This window comes from Nomascus leucogenys, chromosome 17, assembly GCF_006542625.1.
Source record: "Nomascus leucogenys isolate Asia chromosome 17, Asia_NLE_v1, whole genome shotgun sequence".
NCBI lineage: Eukaryota > Metazoa > Chordata > Mammalia > Primates > Hylobatidae > Nomascus > Nomascus leucogenys.
The window spans coordinates 74,051,076-74,069,718 of NC_044397.1; the positions used below are offsets into that span (position 1 = coordinate 74,051,076).

General features: G+C 46.9%; 1 protein-coding gene and 1 pseudogene across 4 annotated transcripts in view; one reads left to right on the forward strand and one right to left on the reverse strand.

Annotated features, from left to right (window-relative positions):
• The first annotated feature begins 1,177 nt into the window (after positions 1–1,177).
• On the forward strand, positions 1,178–10,868 carry LOC115830875 (annotated as a pseudogene). Its single transcript, XR_004026386.1, has one exon. The product of XR_004026386.1 is annotated as a small integral membrane protein 14 pseudogene (transcript).
• The window catches only part of ADCYAP1R1 (ADCYAP receptor type I), a 58,921-nt gene continuing 50,599 nt past the window's right edge, over positions 10,322–18,643 (reverse strand). For 2 of the 3 annotated variants that reach the window (XM_030796034.1, XM_030796033.1), the window contains 3 exons: positions 18,440–18,569; positions 16,896–16,937; positions 10,328–15,300 (listed from right to left, as the gene is read on the reverse strand). In XM_030796034.1, coding sequence (XP_030651894.1) covers positions 15,112–15,300; positions 16,896–16,937; positions 18,440–18,569 — 361 coding nt within the window. In that variant the 3' untranslated portion in view covers positions 10,328–15,111. Of the gene's footprint in view, positions 15,301–16,895; positions 16,938–18,439; positions 18,570–18,643 lie in introns of all 3 variants that reach the window. The other variant, XM_030796032.1, reaches the window with a different exon arrangement.

Below are 18,643 nucleotides of genomic sequence, written 5' to 3' on the forward strand. Positions count from 1 at the left end.
AGCCAGTCATTGGGGGGCCAGTCAAAGCTGAAGATGGGGACATTGTGAGGACCAGAGCTGGGTCTGATATTTTGATTGCTTGAGTGGGCGACAGAGAGCAGTGTTTCCTTAAATTTCCCCCAAAGATATAAATCATTCCATTCCCAACATAATCCTTTCCTCTGTATCCCTTTCACTCTGGTGGGAGGACTCCTTTCCAGCAAAATTCTTTCTTGGGACAAATAAGGACTGCAAACGGTCAGGTCCTTTTCCCAGGGAGGGGCCTTTCCATTGCCACTCCATCATTTCCAGGGCCTGCGTGTGAGACCTGGAACCTGCCTACTCCTTACCCAGGAAGTGAGGATGAGGATGAGGATTGGGCTTTCATGGGAGAACTCTCCACGGCTTCTACCAATCCTGGGGCCTGTCCCAGTGGATCCTAGGGGCAAAAGAAGACTCCCAACTGAGCCATCCAGCTCCGAGCCAGCTGCCAGCTCTTCCCCACGCAGTCATTTCTGCTGCCTGGTTCTCAGCTCTGGAGCCATGGGGCAGGCTGGGATGAGGTCTGGGCTTTGGTGAGAGTGGCCCCCTGGTTCCTGAAGGTGTGGAGCCTGCCCCTAACTGCAAAGATAAATGAGGACTGCAAAAGGACCAACCAGCTCCCCGTCTCACCACTGTCAGATGACTTCTAGGTCTGGAAGCCCTGGGGAGCCAGAATGAATCCCGGACCCTCCTGGGGAAAGCTACTCTGGTTTTTATAACATTGCCCTGTGGGCCAGACCCAAACTCAGGCCTGATGTTGCCAAGAGGCTCAGTGCAGCCTGGGTCTCACACAGGCTACAGGGCATGTAGACCTCTCCTCCAAGCTCCAAGTGTCAGGTTCCAAACAGGGATGGGGCTCTAGACAGTCCTGGGGGTGCCCAGTCAAAGCCAAGGATGGAGACCCTCCAGCCTTCCCCTCTCAAGCCTGGGGCAAGAGATGACCCAGCCACCTTCCTGTCAGCCAGCTGCTGGTTTCCATTCCACTCCTCATAGACCATTAGCAGCGTTTGATCCAGATGACTCTCCTCTCCTTCTGGAAACCCTTTCTTGGCTTCCCTGTCACTACACTCCCCGGGCTTTCCTCCTACATCCACACTCTGGATTTCTGTTGTCAACTGGCATTGTTGAAATAGATCCTGGTAAAGAATTTTCCAGAACTAAAGACTTGAATTAACAGACTGGCAAAAGCATAACATGTGCCAAGCAGGGTAAAAATGAAACTGTACATCAATAATAAAGATCAAGCTTAAAGGCAACCAAAGAATGCAAAAAGTGTCAGGCTATTTTTATCTTCAAAAACAATAAATGTCAGTAGCAATCACAGTGTAAAAGTGCTGAAAGAAAATAACTGCCCAACTAAAATACATAGCCACTTTCTGAACGCAATCTTATAAAGACTGAGTGCTCTCCCCTACACAGAACTACTTCAAAAGATTAACTTCAACAAGAAGGAAAGATTGGAAATCAAATATTTTAAGCAAAGAAGTATACTGATAGAGCTCAATAAGCTCAAACTACAAACAATAGTAGTAACTATATTTAGGATTTTAAATAAGGTATGTCTAAAAGAGTAGACAACAATAACAGATTCTGGAAATGTAAATCTTGGAGAAAGTTACACATGCTTAAGTATGTATCTTGTTTTGGAGAAGGAAAGAAGGATGATCAACTTTAAAGTTTTATGGAAAAACATAAAATTAGGTATTTTGTTAAAATTGTAAATGTAAACAACACAATTAGAATAGAATGGATATTTGCCATATCAGTAAAAGAAAGGGAAGGGAAATAAGATAATGCAATGGAAGGCAAAAAAAAAAAGAGAGAGAGAGCAGGTGAGCAGGTTGGGGGTGAAACAAAGGCATGGCGTATAGACTGTAAGGTAATGAAATAAGCTCAAAATGTCCTCAGTCGCAGTGAATAACCATAGACTAATTATGCCCATCTAAACACAGGCTATCAGTTTGGATTAAAATAAATTTTTCAGCAATATGTTACATAGAAAACATATATCTAAAATATAAAAAAGACAGCCCCTTCCACTCTATGAGGACACAGTGAGAAGGCACCATCTATGAACCAGATAGCGAGTCCTCTTCAGACACCAGATCTGCCAATTCCCTGATCTTGGACTTCCCAGCCTCCAGATGTATTTAAACAGTCAAGTAAAATCAAGCTGGGTAATCATGGCAGAAAGTGGGCTTCATCCTTATGAATATGTTTGTTCTCATGAATATGCGATGAGAAGGCTGACCAGTCTGTTGTGGCAGCCCCAACTCTGCTACACAGAGACAGATGCCTGCAAGAATGACCAGGACCCTGTGATGATAATGGCATCAGCGCTACTATGATCTTGATGGCCTGACTGGTGACTGCAGTGATCTTGTTCCTCCTGAGACCTCCTAATCGAAGAGGATCCAACGTATCTGAAAAGCCAACCAGTCCTCATAATGAACAAGATCCACTTGCTCCTCCTGTGGCTAATTTTGAGATACGGGAAGTGAAGGTGGTTAACACCTTGCAGGACCAAACGAACAACAATGACCAGAGTACTCTTAATTCTATGAGAACTGCTTTTCCTTTTGCATTTGCAATATGGGATGGGATGGTTTCCATGAGCTTCTAGAAATTTCACTCGCAAGCTTATTTTTACTTCCTGTATTCCTATAATTTCTAGTTACAGCATATTTGAGTAAATGATTGCATTTTTAAAAGTTACATGGGGTTGGTTGTCCTAAATTTAAGTATTCCACTCATTCTGCTTGTAACTGTGATCATAATTTTTGTGATGATTTCTGGCCTGATTGAAGGAAATTTGACCACTCTGCATTTAAATATTTTAAATAGTTTTGATAGCTTTTTTAATTCCTTTTTTATAAGGTATTTATAAAGTTATTTGGGGTTGTCTGGGATTGTATGAAAGAAAATTAGAATCATACTGTATTTATATTTACTTTGGTAGGTGATTTGTGGGTGGCAGTTTTCTCTAGTTCTTGGGACTATGGCAGTTCTTGGAATATTTTACAAATTGCAGCTGAAACCTGTATCATCCATTACAACTGGCTTATGTGGCTAGAGTAGAAGAAGAGAAGAAGCGAAATGGTTGTTTACTTTTTCCTACCCCCATTAAAAATGTCTAATATTAAGAAAACTTTAAATAAACATGATTGATCGGTATGGTAGGTGATTCACAGTCCATTATCTGACTTCGTAATGTAGCCTTACACAGTTCATGAACAGAGGAAAGCATTCATTCTTTCTGTCTTTGCTCAGTATAATCTGTATAGTAGTAATTTAAGCTATGATTTATGTTTAAAATAAGTCCCTCTTGGGAAACTTCTTTCCTGTGCTATTTCCCTGTTAATATGAAACTGTCTGAAAGCTATATTAGGGCCTGTTAGGTTACTAACATTTGAATGCTTATTTACTTATTTACGATATAATTTTATTTTAAAGTCTTTGAGGCTTTTATTATCCTTATAATGACTTATTAAAATTTTAATGAATTATTAGTTTATTTCAAGGAAAATGAGAAGCAGTCAAGGATCTTCTCCCCTCTTATCTCACTCCTGTTTTACTGGTAATGGGATGAGTTGAAATGAGAAGGAACATTAATATAATTTTTAAATGTATACAAAAGTAAAAGTTGCATTGTTTTGCTCAGTTTGAAACAAACTGAATACAAATAGCATTTTAAAAGTCTAATTACAAATAGCATTTTGAATACAAATAGCATTTTAAAAGCATGACCTATATGGCTGTGGATATTTTTTCTATCAATTGGTTGCAGATGATTTATGGGGACTAGAAGATATTTTGATATCAATGTAAGGAATTTTTCCTCTGGCAGTCTAGCTTTTTACTTTATAAATCTGAGAAATTACTTGTATAAACTGAATAGACTTCTGTATGTCATTGTACAGTTAAAAAACATAGAGAGGCAAAAAATTGCAAGTGAATGGGTAGAAACAGGTAACATCATGTGTACATTAACCAGAAAATTGTTGCAACTATATTACTATCAAACAAAATAGAATTTAAGGCAAAAAGATAAGCATTAATAGAAACACAGTGAGGCATCCCTTAGTAGTAAAAATGAAATGCTATCTGCCTCTCCTTCCTTCTTCTCCGAGAATTGTTGAAAATTTCACACCCTTGGATCCAGCTCTTTCAATTCTAAGTCTAGAGAAACTCCTGCACACGGAAATAACGAGATCTTCATAAGACATTATTTGGAATAACTTCAAAATGGAAAGTACATACGTTTCCACAGGGAGGACAATGACTATGCCTGGCATGTTTCTCGGATGTAATATTACCCAATTAAAAGGGAATCATCTAGATCTAAATGTACAAGTATGAATAAATAAGTAGCACATAGAATTACTTAGAAAACAAAGGCAGAAGGATAGACCTAGTGTGATGCCATTGATGGAACTTAAAAGCACACAGTCACACAGGCTAAATAATGTTGATGGATATTTAGTATAAGTACAAAAACATAAATGGTATGGATACATACTAAGTTCTTGTTAGTGGCTGCCTCTGGAAGGCGAGAGGGAGGAAAATCAAACTGAGAAATACCGCAATGCAGACCAAATTCCATCTGTCATGTGTTCCCTCATAAAAAAATTAAAATATCTGAGTTAAGCATAATAGCATATTGTTAGTTCTGGGGTGGACACAGAATTTGTTGTATTGGTCTTTGTACTTTAGTGCATTTATTTTAAAAATTCATGACAAAAGGATGCCTTTTCTATATCTTGCCCATTCAAATAACCCTCCTACCCATCAGTCCCTAGGAAAGTCCATGAGTAGACAGCCTTCAGGTGAGGCCTGATCAAGTGGTTCTGATGATAATGCCAAGGACTCCATTTCCTTTTGTTATTCCCCTCTGCCTCCCCTGTTGTCTGATTCATCTTGAAGATCCCTACCATGTTCTCTGAACAGCTCCAGTTGTTTCCCTTACAATTGCAAATGACTGTGGCACCTGCAAGCCTCACATTCTCATGTCATGCTTTCCAGGGGACAAGCGGGTGTCTCTCCAAAAAGCTTCCTCACAAAAAAAGAGGAATCCCTCTTTCCCAGAAACCCTAGAAATAGACTCCTTACATGGCCTATGTGTCTGTCCCTGGGCCAGTCATTATAGCCAGAGGAATGAGTGATAAGGGCCATGTGGCCTGGCTTGTTTATCTGGACCCACTCCAGAGGCTAGGAGGGTAGGCACCCAAACCTTGTGTTTGATCATGAGGTGGGCAGTTTCCATAAAACAAAATCAGGGAATTATTGGAGGGAGCTGAGGGCAACGGAGGCTGAAGCAGCAATTACAAATATTAACCCACAGATCCCTTAATACCTTAATTATACCTTATCACACACCATGCCTGGTTGATTTATTTTAGTCTTCTCCACTTGACTGTGAGGACAAAATGTTTCTGGTTCATTCTTGATGCCAAACTGTGCCCTCCGTGCCTCTACCACATAGTTAGTTTCCAGTAAGAGATTCTTGAATGGAGGGGTAACAGCTATCCATCTAAAGAGTGACCTGAATGCTCCAGAGAGCACATGATATCATTTGAAAACAGGGACCTCAGAAATCTCTGGTTCTCTGCATTACAGGCTTAAGTCTTGTAAAACTGAAAAATATCTTCCTGTGATGACAGATAAATGTGGGTCATATACAGCACTTTCCAAGCCCCTCTCTCTCACTTGGATCTCAGAAGTGTGTTCACAAGATCTTATGTTTTTGGAAAATTTGGAAAAGTAAATTATTTGCCCCAAATTGGATAAGCCTGCACGCATCTCTCCACCCTAGCATCTCCTCTACCACACCTTTTTATATGTTGGGTAGCACTCAACTGCCAGGAACACTTTGGGGTTAGAGAGACACTCAGTTTGGTTCAGTGGGTTTCACATGAGTGTGTGCCATTGCTTCATTATACAGTGATATTATACTGTCCTTCCAGGAATACTCCTGTTGTTCACTCAGAATTATGTACAAAGGCAGAGAGAGGGCTAGAGATCATATCATATCATCATATTAAAATGTCCTATAGTGCCTGGCAGTGTGCACAGTGCTGCAGAAACAAAGTTGGATGTGTATGGAGCCAGGTGCTAGTCTGTGAAAAAAATTTCCAGTCATCCTATGTGTAACATTGTAATTGGAGGATTCTGTTTTCATTGGTGCTGAATCCAAATGTTCAATAATAAAACACACATTTTGATTAACTATGTGACTAAATTATATTCAAATTTTATGAATAGAAAATGATATGTTATCAGCTAATAAAGAGATGATCAAAGAGTATGCAACCAAAACAAGTAGGCAAAAAGCATCAGAGAATAATTAATACAAAGATGATGTTGTTTTTCTGGATTTCATAATGTTTATGATAGTTGTCAACTTTTCTTATTCAAAAAAAACCCTTATTTTTATAACTAATTTTAATTAAAAATTTTTCATTTTGTATGAAAGAGGACTCCCCAAATTATATGAGTTTCCAACTTCATAAAATCTAAATCTGCCTTTGTTCATATCAGATAAAAATAGGCCACACAGACTGCCAAGTAGGTACCGTCTTGGAACTGTCTGTGGTGCTGGACCCAAGGTTCACTTGGCTCTCTCCATGGTACTTACTGCCCAAGCCAAAGCTGCTCCTGGTGGTGAATAGTTGGGTTTATTAATGGAAGTCAGGCTTAATGTCATAGGAATGGATGCTTTTATCCATGGAAAAAGTGTCTCAATAGGGTTAAGGAGAACACTACAGATGATTCTTAAGTATTGGGGACACCCAAAAGATAAGGACACCAAGAGTATCAGCTCAAGGAGAACTCACCCCAAACCATGCCTGAGTTTGCATCAGGGGCAGAGGGGAGGAGGGACCTGGGGTGAGGGAGAAGAACCTAGGATACAATACACTGCAGGTGGGGGCCTTCTGAAAGGGGAAGGGAGAAGAGGGTGACTGAGAGGGGTGGTCCTGAGAGGGCCCTGAGGGTCAGAACAAAGGCCCTGCCCACTGCGTTGGTGGAAGATTTGCTGACTGAAGCTGAGATATGACTGCAAAGTCCCCATTCAGCTGAAAGCCTGTAGGAATTGGAATGGAAACATGTGATGTCTTTGTAAAGGTCTGCCATCTGCTAAAGACTGCCTCTCTGGCCTAGAAAGAGCATATGGAAGAGCTCTTCATGACTGGGTTTCACCCACAGAATTTACAACTTTGCATCCAGGACAGTGGCAGAGGGAATTTCCATGTTCACACCAGAATAACTACTGCAACGGGCTATCCACAAGGGCACAGTAATAACAACATTGGGAGGCTCAGAGCATCTACATGAGTTCATTTGAGGGCAACTAACAGTAAGAAATTACAAGACCTTCATCCCTCCCAACACTCCCATCACTACTCTGAGGATCCCCCAAATCGAAAAGAGACTACTTAATGTAGAAAGCACCAGGGCACAGAATCCACTCAGGAACTGCATCCGTGAGACAGAGCCTACCAGAAATGGTGCAGACATGCTCTCACCCCTTGAAACTAGACTAGTTTCAATGTGTGGGAAGACACAGCTCCTCACTTCTGATCAGGGGGCTTTATGGTGCAGGCTGGAGACTGTATTCCTGAGTTTGTTCCCAATATAGTAAAATAGGACATAGAGCCATATGACTCTGGTTTTCCACAGGTGTTGAATGAATCCAACTCACCACTAAGGACTGCCCAAAGATTTTTATGACACAAACTACTTTTTGCCAGTCAATATCCCTTCTTTCCTTCCAATGTTATTAAGGTTGACTGCATTGCCTGCCTTGCAGTGAGGTGTGGCCATGTGGCTACACACAGGATAATGAGATGTAAGCAGACATAGGCCTCTTAAAAGAAGATGACTGAAGAAGGGGAAGAGTTATTTTGCCTTCTCCCATTTGCTTCTAAGTCCAGTGACATCCAGAGCTCCAGGGGCCCTGGAGCTTAGGGTGCCCTCGAGACTGGAACTCACCTGCTAAAGATAGAGGAGCAAAAAGATAGAAGCTTGAGTCCTCAGAGAGACTACAAAGCCACAACACCTGTTCTGGACTGTCTACCTCTGGACTTCATATGAGAGAAGTAAACTTCTGTCTGCTTTAAGCCACTTGTTATTGGAGTTTTTGCTGTCATATCCCACTGAACTTGATACTAGTTGTTTCGGAGACGGTCTAATACTTACGCTGATTGAGACTGAATGGACATCTTCTGGCTGATTTCCTCTTGGAACATTTTGCTTTGTGTTCTAAGACACTGGCCTGAGAGGAAAAGGAAATTAAAGCTCCTGTTGTGAATGTCTATGCTTGTTCTCTGCCTCCTGGGAAGGTAATCATTGCCCAGGCCCATGGTTTACAAACAGGGACTATGTTGCCCTTCCAGTGTCCTCAGTTAGAACCTGTAGAACAGTGGATCTCAAAGTGCTGTCTCAACACCAGCAGAACAGCCACAGCTGAGAACTTTTTACAAATGCAAATGGTCCAGCCCTACCTCAGACCTGCTGAATCAGAAATTCTGGGGGTGGGTCCCACAATTTGTGTTTTAACAGCCCCTCAGGTGACTCTGATGCAGGATAATGTCTAAGAACCCCTGGGTTACCCAGAGGAATTATACGCAGTACCAGTAAAACAGACAGCATCATCAGGAACAGCCAAGATTCAAGGCATTTTTAGAGGGTCTTGGGAGAAATGAGGGCTTAGTCTATCAATGTTGGGAAGTGGACAGAGGAAACAGGATTTAATAAATGCTCACATGGACTCAGGAGTTTGATGATCTTCACTGTTGCCAAGAAATTCAAGCTTAATGTGAAATTCAAGCCTTTCAACTAAATTTTGGCTCTTACCTTTGCTTTTTGGACGTGACCTCTTTCAAAGAATGAAACATATGGAAGCTCAATTCATTATGGTCATATCAGTGAAAGTAATAATTTTCTAAACACTAGGGAACTCTTCCTTAGGATCAGCCAGCAGAGGCTGACACACAAGGAGACTAATTTTCAGCCTTGAGCATAGGTTCCATTTGGGAAGCAACTCAAAATATCTGCTAAGTGGGTCATATAACATAGCCTGGTCATCTCCTTTAGGACTAAAAGAAGAGGTGGGTCTGGAGAAAGAGGAGCAGGCACAGCCTCTGAAAGCAGAACTAACCAGTGTCCCAGCTTGGGAACACCCCCCTGAACACCTGGGGGCATCTGGTGAGTGATCCACACAGCCCTAGCTGATTGCAGGGCTCACAGACTATTAGGCTAAAATCCATCTTTTCATTGACTTGACTTCTTCAGAGTGGCCCACCTGATTGTTGGAGGAAGCTGGCCCTGCATTTGCTGTAGACCTCAGGCCTGTTGTAGTGGGCATTTATTATTCCCAGGAGTTTATTGTTATGTTTAGAAAATCTTCAGGCTTGTGACCCTGACCTCAAGGTAGAATCCAGAAAAGTCCAATTTCCAGTCTTCCTTGTAGCAAGGACACAGCCAATCCAATGGTGTTGAAACTTTGATTCGGAAGTGGGCCACTTGAGGAAGGGGGCTGAAAGTGGAATCTCATTTGATGGTGAGAACAGCAGCAAAGCTCTCTGCTTTCAGAGGTGGCAATAATTGCAAAGTCATGTCCCTGGCATGGAAGAGACATCACTGGGGTGGCGGCAGCAACAGTGGCAGCAGTTTCATCATCAGTCATGCAGCATGATATGGCTTCAGATACCTTTTCTAGTTTCTCCAGCCTTACAAGAATTCTGTGACCAGCTCAACATCTTTTTCATAAACTCATTTTCTGACCTAGCAAAAATTATCTTCTTTTGCTAGCAACGAACATTATGACCAATATGAAAATGGACACTGGGATAGTGACAATCAACAGAACCTCCAGGAAATGAGGGTTACCTTGAATTGGTTATCTGGTCTGGCTGGGACTGATGGTTTGGAATATCCAGAAGTATTAGGGGATGGGATCCTGGAAGCCAAGGATATACCTGTAGTTACCCGGGATGAAATGCTCTCTGCAGTCAATGTTTTGGGATATCTGGTAGGTACTCCCAAGGTACAATAGGAAGGTCATGATTCCACTCAGTTTCCATGATCCTTGGAGATCCTTTAAGGCCAAGACTTCTAATTTACTTTTTGAGTTCCATCCTAGGCTCACTCAGGCCCTCTCTCGTATTTCTGCTTTGGAATCTTAAAGGCCACTGGGCCTTGTATACACTGGATTACTCTGGGATGATCAAGTTTTGGGGGTAGTCCTCTCCCCTTCCCCCTCCTCTCCTCCCTTCCCTCCACTTATGCCAAGTTACAGCCACCAGGAAAAATGGCAAAACATTTATTGAGTCATCTACAGCAGTCTGACATCCTTAAAATCCTGGACAAGATTGTGAGCACAGCATTAATGGCAGGAGCGGTAGCAGTAAGGTCTGTGGGGCTTATCTTTACTGTGGGAGATGAAACCCAGGCTGGTCCAGCTCCCACGAGTGAGGCAGGAACCATGTCTGAGATGCCAGGGGCTGCACCACTCCAGCCCTGACAGAAGCAAAGCTACAGAAGACAGACATCAGACAAGACACACATAGCCAAGTGCAGAAACATCCCAAGACTGTGAGTTCAGGAAAAGAAGGAATGGGCACACCAAAATGTCCCAGATCCTTGAAGTTGACTCCCAGGGGCATGGCTGCTATCACCCATATAGAAGTATCCTCACTCTGATCCCCACAGAAAACTGAATCAGCTGATGCAGGTAAAGCTAGAATTCTGTGTCCATCTGAGCCCTCTGGCCTCCCATTACTCCTGATGCTGGTGGTTTTTCAAATGAAGCAAAGGTTAACTTAGGAGGGCTCAAAGCAGTAGATAAACAGCAAGGAGTCCCTTCCAGCAGTCTTCATCCCAATAACAAGCCCACATCTGTGTAGTTGCCAAAATCTTTTCACAAACAAGCCATCTCACTTCAACCTTATCCTTGGCCTGTGGGACTAACAATGCCAATGAAGTCCTCCCCATTGCCCAGATTAGGAGGCCGAGGCCCAAAGAAGGTAAGCCCTGGATCCCAGAACAGGTGGCTAAGCCCAGGTTAAAAAGTAGGTCTCCCCACACCACGTTGACTCCATTGCTTCTCCTGCAATAGAGTCCTGGACAACCTTTGGTCACCAGAGCCCCACTCCTGTGCAAGGTTACATGCGTACTGCATGGATGCTTTGAGTGTCACATTCTACTCATGTGCAGGGCTGTGCATAAATTGGTGAGCCATTTACTCATTCAGATGTATAAAACATACTGGATCCCACCATGGTGGCAGGCACCATGCTAGGCCCGCGTGTATTTTCTCATCAGCCCAGTGGGGAGGTTTGACCTATAGATCTCCAAGTTTCCTCCCAGCTTTAGTATTTTGTTAGCCTCCTCAAAGACATATGGGGAATGAGTCAAGGTCAAACAAGCCAGGAGCAAAGTTTGGGGAAGCCCAAGTCCTTGCTCCTTGCTCAGGGCTCTTCTAGCTGACTTCCATGGTCCATGGGCTCAAGGAGGGCTTTTATGACAAAGTATTAATACTTTATGATAATACTAAATGATAAAGTATTAATACTTGCTGGCTTCACTTTGAAGTGGCCATGAAGAGGGCAAGGGTACTACTCAAAAAAAAAAAAAGAGAGAGAGGAAGAGAGAGTCCCTTTGAGCTTTCCCTTCCACGAAAAGTGGGGGTCAGATGAGAGAGGTGAGTGGGCATCCTTGGCAGGGAATATAGACGCAGGTGTCTCTCAAGCCTCGGGCTTGGCTCTAGCTCCCTGTCCTTGTTCCACAAAGAACCCAGCTTGGAGGGGGTGGGGTTAGAGAGGAGTCACTGTAGGCCACTGGATGTGTCAAGCAGGGTGACAGAGCTACACACTGGGATAGAGAATGTGGCTTGGACTTAAGTGGGGAGTCATGAAGTCTGCAGTGCTAGGGACCACCACAGAGCCACTGAACCACAGAGCCACCCACATCCCATACTTGGGGCCCCCTCTCTGGCTCCCTGACAGCCTCAGCATCCTTGACTTGGAATCCCATTTCCCCGAGGATGAGAGTCTCTCCCTGACACTGCCTCCCTGCTCCCTGGCTGGACAGTCGTGACAGGGAAAGAGCAATTTCTTCATCCCAAGGAGAATTCAGCCTCCCATGGGTGAGTTTCGTCCTTTAGGATTACACAGAACAAGAAACCCCTTCCCAGGAATGATCATCAACAGGAGTGGAGTCTGACAAGCCTGCTCCTCCCCAGCCCCACTTTTCCCAAGCCTCTCAAGCTGTCCTCACATGACAGGATTTCTTATCCTTTCCTGGCCCAGGCAAATACCACAGTCCTGGGGCCCATTCCAAGTAGATGGCTGGTGTTTAGACAGAGTTCCAGAGATGCATTGGGCTATATACAAATCATCTAGTCTTATTGCCCATTTTACAGATTTGAAAACAGAGGGTCAGAGAGGGAAGGGTTTTACACAGACCTTATGCTGTCCCCCTACTGCCTGTGACCCTGAAGGCCAGAACCTCCTGGAACATTGAGAATACATCAGGTACATCTGCTCACAAGACTGGCAAAAATTCATTCAGACAGAAAAAACAACCAACTAACCAATAGGAACCCAGCACCTCTATGAGGACGCAGGGCCAGGCTCAGGAAGCAGCACAGTGCATGGGGTTCAGGGTTGATTTTGTTTTTACTGTTTTGTGATGATGTCTCCATAATGCCAAAATTTCTTCTTCCACAGTGAAACAGACCTGCTGTTGGGAATGATGATGAATGAATGGGGTCCATCCCCAGGGGGCTGCTCCTTGGATCTGGAGCTGGCCGCTGGAGGTGGCACCCCACCCCAGCAAGGTATATATGACTGCATCTATACATCATGCCCAAGGCACCTGTTCAAATGTCCATGACCCAATCTTTCTTTCCAGGCCACCAGCTTCCACTGTGGTGTCCAAATGGAAGGGACAGAAGGTCCATTTCCAAGAAAGGGAAAATAAACAGCATCCTGTCCATCCCTCTACACACTCACCCACATATATTCATCAAAACCTGATATGAGGCACAATGATGCACGCCCTTTTACCTGCCTTGACTTTGAACTGGAAAAATCACTTAAGTGCAGGGCCTAGAGAAGCATTGGAAGTTGCCTTATCTCACAAATGGGAAAACTGGAGCCCAGAACAGGGAGCATCATGTCCACAGACACAGCAGTCTGAACCCAACTGGGATAGAGTCTAGTTCCCTGAACCCCAGGCCATGGCTCCTTCCAAGCAGCCCAGACCCCCTAGCAGTGCCCAAAATGCAAGATGGCCACAGGACCCTTGCTTCAGTAATACACACCAGTGCAGGTGGAGGGGATCATGAGGTCAGGTGCAGGGTAGAAGGGCCACTGCACACTCCATGATCAATCTGAGTCACCAAGCATGCCTGGGAAAGGGCAGGTAGCTCCTTTCTTCCTCTGCCTTTGCCAAAGACCCAGGGACTTACTTGACTGGCCAAGGACACAGAGCTCCTCTCTAAATTACAGCAACAAGAGCCTTTTCCAGCCACTCTGAAAGCCTCTCCAGAAACATTTTCCCAAGTCCCCCAGGCCCCTTCCTCTTTATAAAATGAAGTAACATCCTCCTCCACCCAAAGTCCCCAAGCATTCCAGAGCATCATCATGAAACAAGTCTGCAAACAGAACTTGGACAGGAGTAACACCAAATGCTGACATGGAATAAGCTAGGCCACACACGGACCACGTACTCTAGCACTTTCCTCTACCTTCCCAGCTGGGCACTGCCCTATTTTACATTCTTAGACTGAGGGTGTGCAACCTGCAGCTGGGGAGCCAGGGCGGGTGGTAGGGAGCAGCTGCCACATCAGCAGCAGCCTCTGCTAATGGGCATGGTGGGTGTGGCTTCTCCTCCCGACACCCCAGCAGCCCATGGTGAGTCAAGGTCAAGGGCATATAAGGGACATCTTTGCAGAGGTCTCAGAGAGATTTCAATAGTTGAGTCCAGGTCCGAAGAGCTGGTGTCTGGGGCTCCTCATCATCTATGGGGGTGGGGGTCGGGGAGCCCTGGGCCCCAGACTCGGGTGCAGGTGCTTCAGGATTTGCCGACATCAGAGGCAGGTGGCTGGTACATCCTAGTCATGGCTTTGACTTAGGGGAAATGGGGAGGGGAGGGCTTAAGGGCTCTCTGTGGTGTGCATGGTTGGAGACAGCTTCTGGAAGGCATCCATGAGGGTGGAACAGGTGGAAGGGAGGTGACCAGAAGAACCCTGTCCATCTTGAGCTGGGGGTAAAACAATGGAGATGGCGAAGGTTTTCTTCCATGGGTCTCCCAAACTCTGTCTCTTTCCCAATCACAGCCACATTTCTGGCTCTCAGCTCCTTTTGGATCAAATGAAAAGCACCAGAACCTTCCCTGACCTGCAGACTCCCCACCCAAACTGAAGTCTCTGATGAGAAGAGCCTGGGAGCTGTCCCACTGCCCTGGGACCCAGGAGTTGAGCCCCCGGACACCAAGATGCCAGGCGAGTGCCAGGAGGCCTGCACCAAGGGGTGTTCTGGCCACCCGAGCTGGCCCTCTGCTAGGCTTCAGGGACTTGGGCTCAGGACTGAGAAGAGCCCCAGGGTGGCATGCACACTCGAGGTGGCATGCATCACACCCAAAATCAGATGATGGGGGGCTGTTGGGGCAGGTACCACCCCAGCTCCCACAGGCAAGGTCTCTTCAGCCTTAGCTCACAAGGCCTCACAGCTGGGGTCGGGCCATCACTGAGGCTGACCAAGACACAGTGGGGTGGAGCTGAGACCTAACTGGAAGTGAGCAGGGACACTGGGGCAAAGAGGGAAGGGATGGGACAACTTTTCCAAATTTGAGGAGTATTTACATGTCTGGGGTCAGGGCCCAGGGGACCACAGTGGGTGGGACCAGTACCAAAACAAGGAGAGGACAATCCCAGTCTGTGCCCTGCCTCCTTCTCCCCACTCAGGAGCCAAGCTTCCAGCCCAGGGCCTGCCCAAGGGGAGGGAAGAGGCGCAAACATGCGTGGGCTGGCACCTGCCTGCAGTCCCAGCCTGTGGATGGAGGAGAGGAGGAGGAGGGGAGCATGGCTCAGGTGGCCGGATTGTCAGCAGGGAGGCCAGACATGCGGATTTGGGAGCTGCTCTTGCTCAGGATGGAGAGCTGGGTGCCCCCGTTCACCCCACTGCTGGCCAGAGACGGGTGTCGGTGCTTGAAGTCCACAGCGAAGTAACGGTTCACCTTCCAGCTTCGCCATTTTCGCTTGATCTCCGCTTGTACCTGCAGGGAGCAAATTGGGCGGTCGCTTCCAGATGGACATCCTCTCCAGCCTCCGGGCCCTGTCCTGGCCTGGGGCCCTTCTCAGGCTGGCACTGCCACCCTCAGCACCCTCCCCACTCCCCAGTTGCAGCCTGTGGCCCTCAAGGTCTCCAGTGGGGGCTTTTAGCAGCTATAGGCAGGGACGCCTCTGAGGAGCTGACCGGAACAGCCCCTTCCCCTGCCACTTTCTGAGCAAGGCCGTCTAACGGCTTCCTGTTGTTTTCAGGCCAGGCAGAGACTAGTCCATCGGGTCCTTCAGGAAATCCTTTAACAAGCAGCCCCACATGGCAGGCAGATCAGGAAAGGATCCCCACTCTTGGCTGACCAGTAAGAGTAGGCTACACATTAGAATTACCTGGGGGGCTTTAAAAATTCCAGATGCCCAGGCCATACCCCAGAACAACTGTATCAAAAGCTCTGCACAAGACTCAGACATCATATTTTTTAAAGCTTCCCAGTCAGGGTTGAGAACGATTAAATAATGCACCCCTCTGGGAAAACACACACCCACGTAGCTCTTAGCATGGTGAGTGGGGGCCATGCTGAGTCTCAGCCTCCATGTGCCTTCTCAGTCAAGCACCTTTGTGCAGTGCACAGACTGCACAACTGGAAGCAGTGCCTACACCCACCCTCTCCAGTTCCAGCTCCTATTTCCACTGCAAGCTCTGAACAAGCTACATACACACCCACTTCTAAGCTCTCCTGGCCACTACCTGCAGGGCTCTTTCTGCCTCTCTTTGTCTGTCCTAATCTGATCCTTCTGTAGGTGGTCTGGGCGATCACAGAGCCCAATCTCTTTGTTGCTCAGATGCAAAAGAAGGAGGAGCCTGCCAAAGTGATGCAGCTAAGACCCAAGCACTGGTGCAAAGACTCCCGCCTACTCTTAAATCCACCCTAGCCATTCAGTCCCCACTGCTGCCCTGGCACCTCTGTTTTGGGTTATGCTCAAGAGCTTCACCCCAACAGGGTACAGAGGGAGCCCCTGAACCACAGCTCTGGCAATGGAGTATTACTAGAAGGTTCCGGGTCTCTCCCTGGGGTCTCTTCCAAATTCTCAGAGTCTCCCTTCTACCAGGGGACAGTTTGGGCCAGGCTGGCTAGCCAGTTAAGGGCAACCCTGAGCGCTGGGCAGCTCCTGGCTCAGCAGCTCTGCCTAGCACAGCCTCATGGCCTGTAGGTCCTACGTACTGTGCCCCACCCTTCCTTATTGTCAATTCCTCCTCACCATGGAGTGTCTTATGGAGAGGACCCTCCCAGGCAGATCTGCGCTCAGCAGAGCCGACGCTTTTACCAGGAGCTTTGCTCTTCGGGTGGGGCCTTAGCTGCACAGCTGGCAAAGTGGGGCAGATTCCAGCACAGGGTGTGGGTATCAGGAGGTCCCGGCACCACACAATGCCAGGAGCTGTGTGACCAGCCCCCTCCTCTCAGTGCTGGGAGCCTGGCAGAGCCCTCTCTGGGGAGTCAGTCCCATGTGGCCAACAGGTGGTTGGTTCCCCTGTCTGCTCCCCAGAAAGCTCCATTTCCACTGCCAAGAAGCCAGAGGGCCAAGGTCTTACCTCACCATTCAGAAAACAGTAGAGAACAGCCACCACAAAGCCCTGGGAATAGAGAAAATAAGCCTGAGGATGCTAGCGAAGGACTTTCTGAAATGCTGTGTGGGGCATGGAGGGGGTGACTCTAGGAAGCAGAAATATACCATGACCTGTATGGGGACACCTGACCAGGGATCTGGGGTAAGATGGGACAGTTCTACTCTACCAAGATGGGCACACCCATGAGGCCACGTGGCTGGTGGTCAAGTCCTGTCCCACAGATACATTCTAGCTTTGGATCTCACATTCCCTTGGTCAGATCCTTCCCATTCCCAAAGGCCAGCTTTATCCCACTTCCTATAAGAAGCCTTCCCTGAATGCCCTAGAATTTCTCTTAGCTCCTAACCATCCTGCAGGCTTCTGAGCGCAGGACCCCTCCAGGTCAGAACAGACCTGTGCCATCCTTGTCCACCATCATCTCCCCAATCTGCCCTCCTTGGGCCAGATACTATCATATACAGCAATGCAGAACACCACGCAGAGCGAGTACTTGGCACAGCATATGCACTTAGCTATTCTCTATATATTCTTTAAATCTACACCAAAAAAGCAGAAACATTTTCTTGAATGCTGCAAATTAGTTCCTTGCAATACCTGTGCCCTGTGCTGCCACTTGAAGGTGCTGGAAGAATGATAGCTCAAGGACCCCAGAACCGGTCAGCGAGCACAGAGACAAGAGCCCTGGGCTCTCACTCCTAGGCCAGGGCTTTGTCTATGAGCCCATAAGGCCAGTCTCAGGTGAGACCCATGGTCAGTCTCACCACACTAAGAACCTGGGCCAGGTTAAATGGCCTTGAATTAAAATGGTGGAGGAGGTCAAGTCAGATATGGAGAGTAACTTTCTGACCATCAAGATCAAATCCTAATTCAAACAGCTGGCTTAGGGAGAGGTGCTCTATCCCCAGACACTCCAGGGAGCTGCCCCTGCCTTCATCCACCCACTGCTGCTCCCGCCTGCTCATTTCCTCCTGGTGATTCACCTAGCCCCTTACTCATTTCCAGTCCATCCAGTCCTTCCTCCAGCCACTAAGGCAGCATTCTGTTCGCCCTCTCATCCCCTCACTCACTGATGTCTGTTTGCTCATGCATTTGTGCAGCTCACTGGGCTCTCTGTGGCCTGGCCCTGTGCTGGGGACCTAGACATAGGTTAAGACAGAACTCAAGGGGTACATGACCTAAAAAGCTGAAGGCAGGATGTGGACACATTGGGCTCTTGAGGACACTCTACCCTCCACCCCAGGCTGCTGGGAGATGCCATCTCAGGTCACCCAGGGTGGGGGCCAGGAGTGGGGGCAGCTGGCTCAGGATACTCAGATGCAGTGATGTGCAGACACCAGTGTGTCTTCTTACAGGAGCCCTAAGGGTAGACAGCAGACAGGGCTCCCTCATCACCTCTACTCTAGCACTCACTTCACAGTCTAGATTAAAGAGGCTCCAGCACCACTTGCAGGTGAGCAGCCAGGCCCTGGCTCCTGGTGAGTTCTGCCCTCCCCATGCGCCACACCTACCTGGAAGGAGCCCAGCCCCAGCTCAAACACGAGTCTTTCCCTTTTGCTGACGTTCTCTGGGGAGAAGGCGAATACCGTGTAGTGGATTCCGAATAGTGGGATGAGCAGCAGGGTAGACCGGGCCAGCCGCCTGTCAGGAGAAAGCAAAACATCTGCTCTGGGGACTTCCAGGGCTCGGGGCCAGAGCCACGGAGGGCAGAGAAC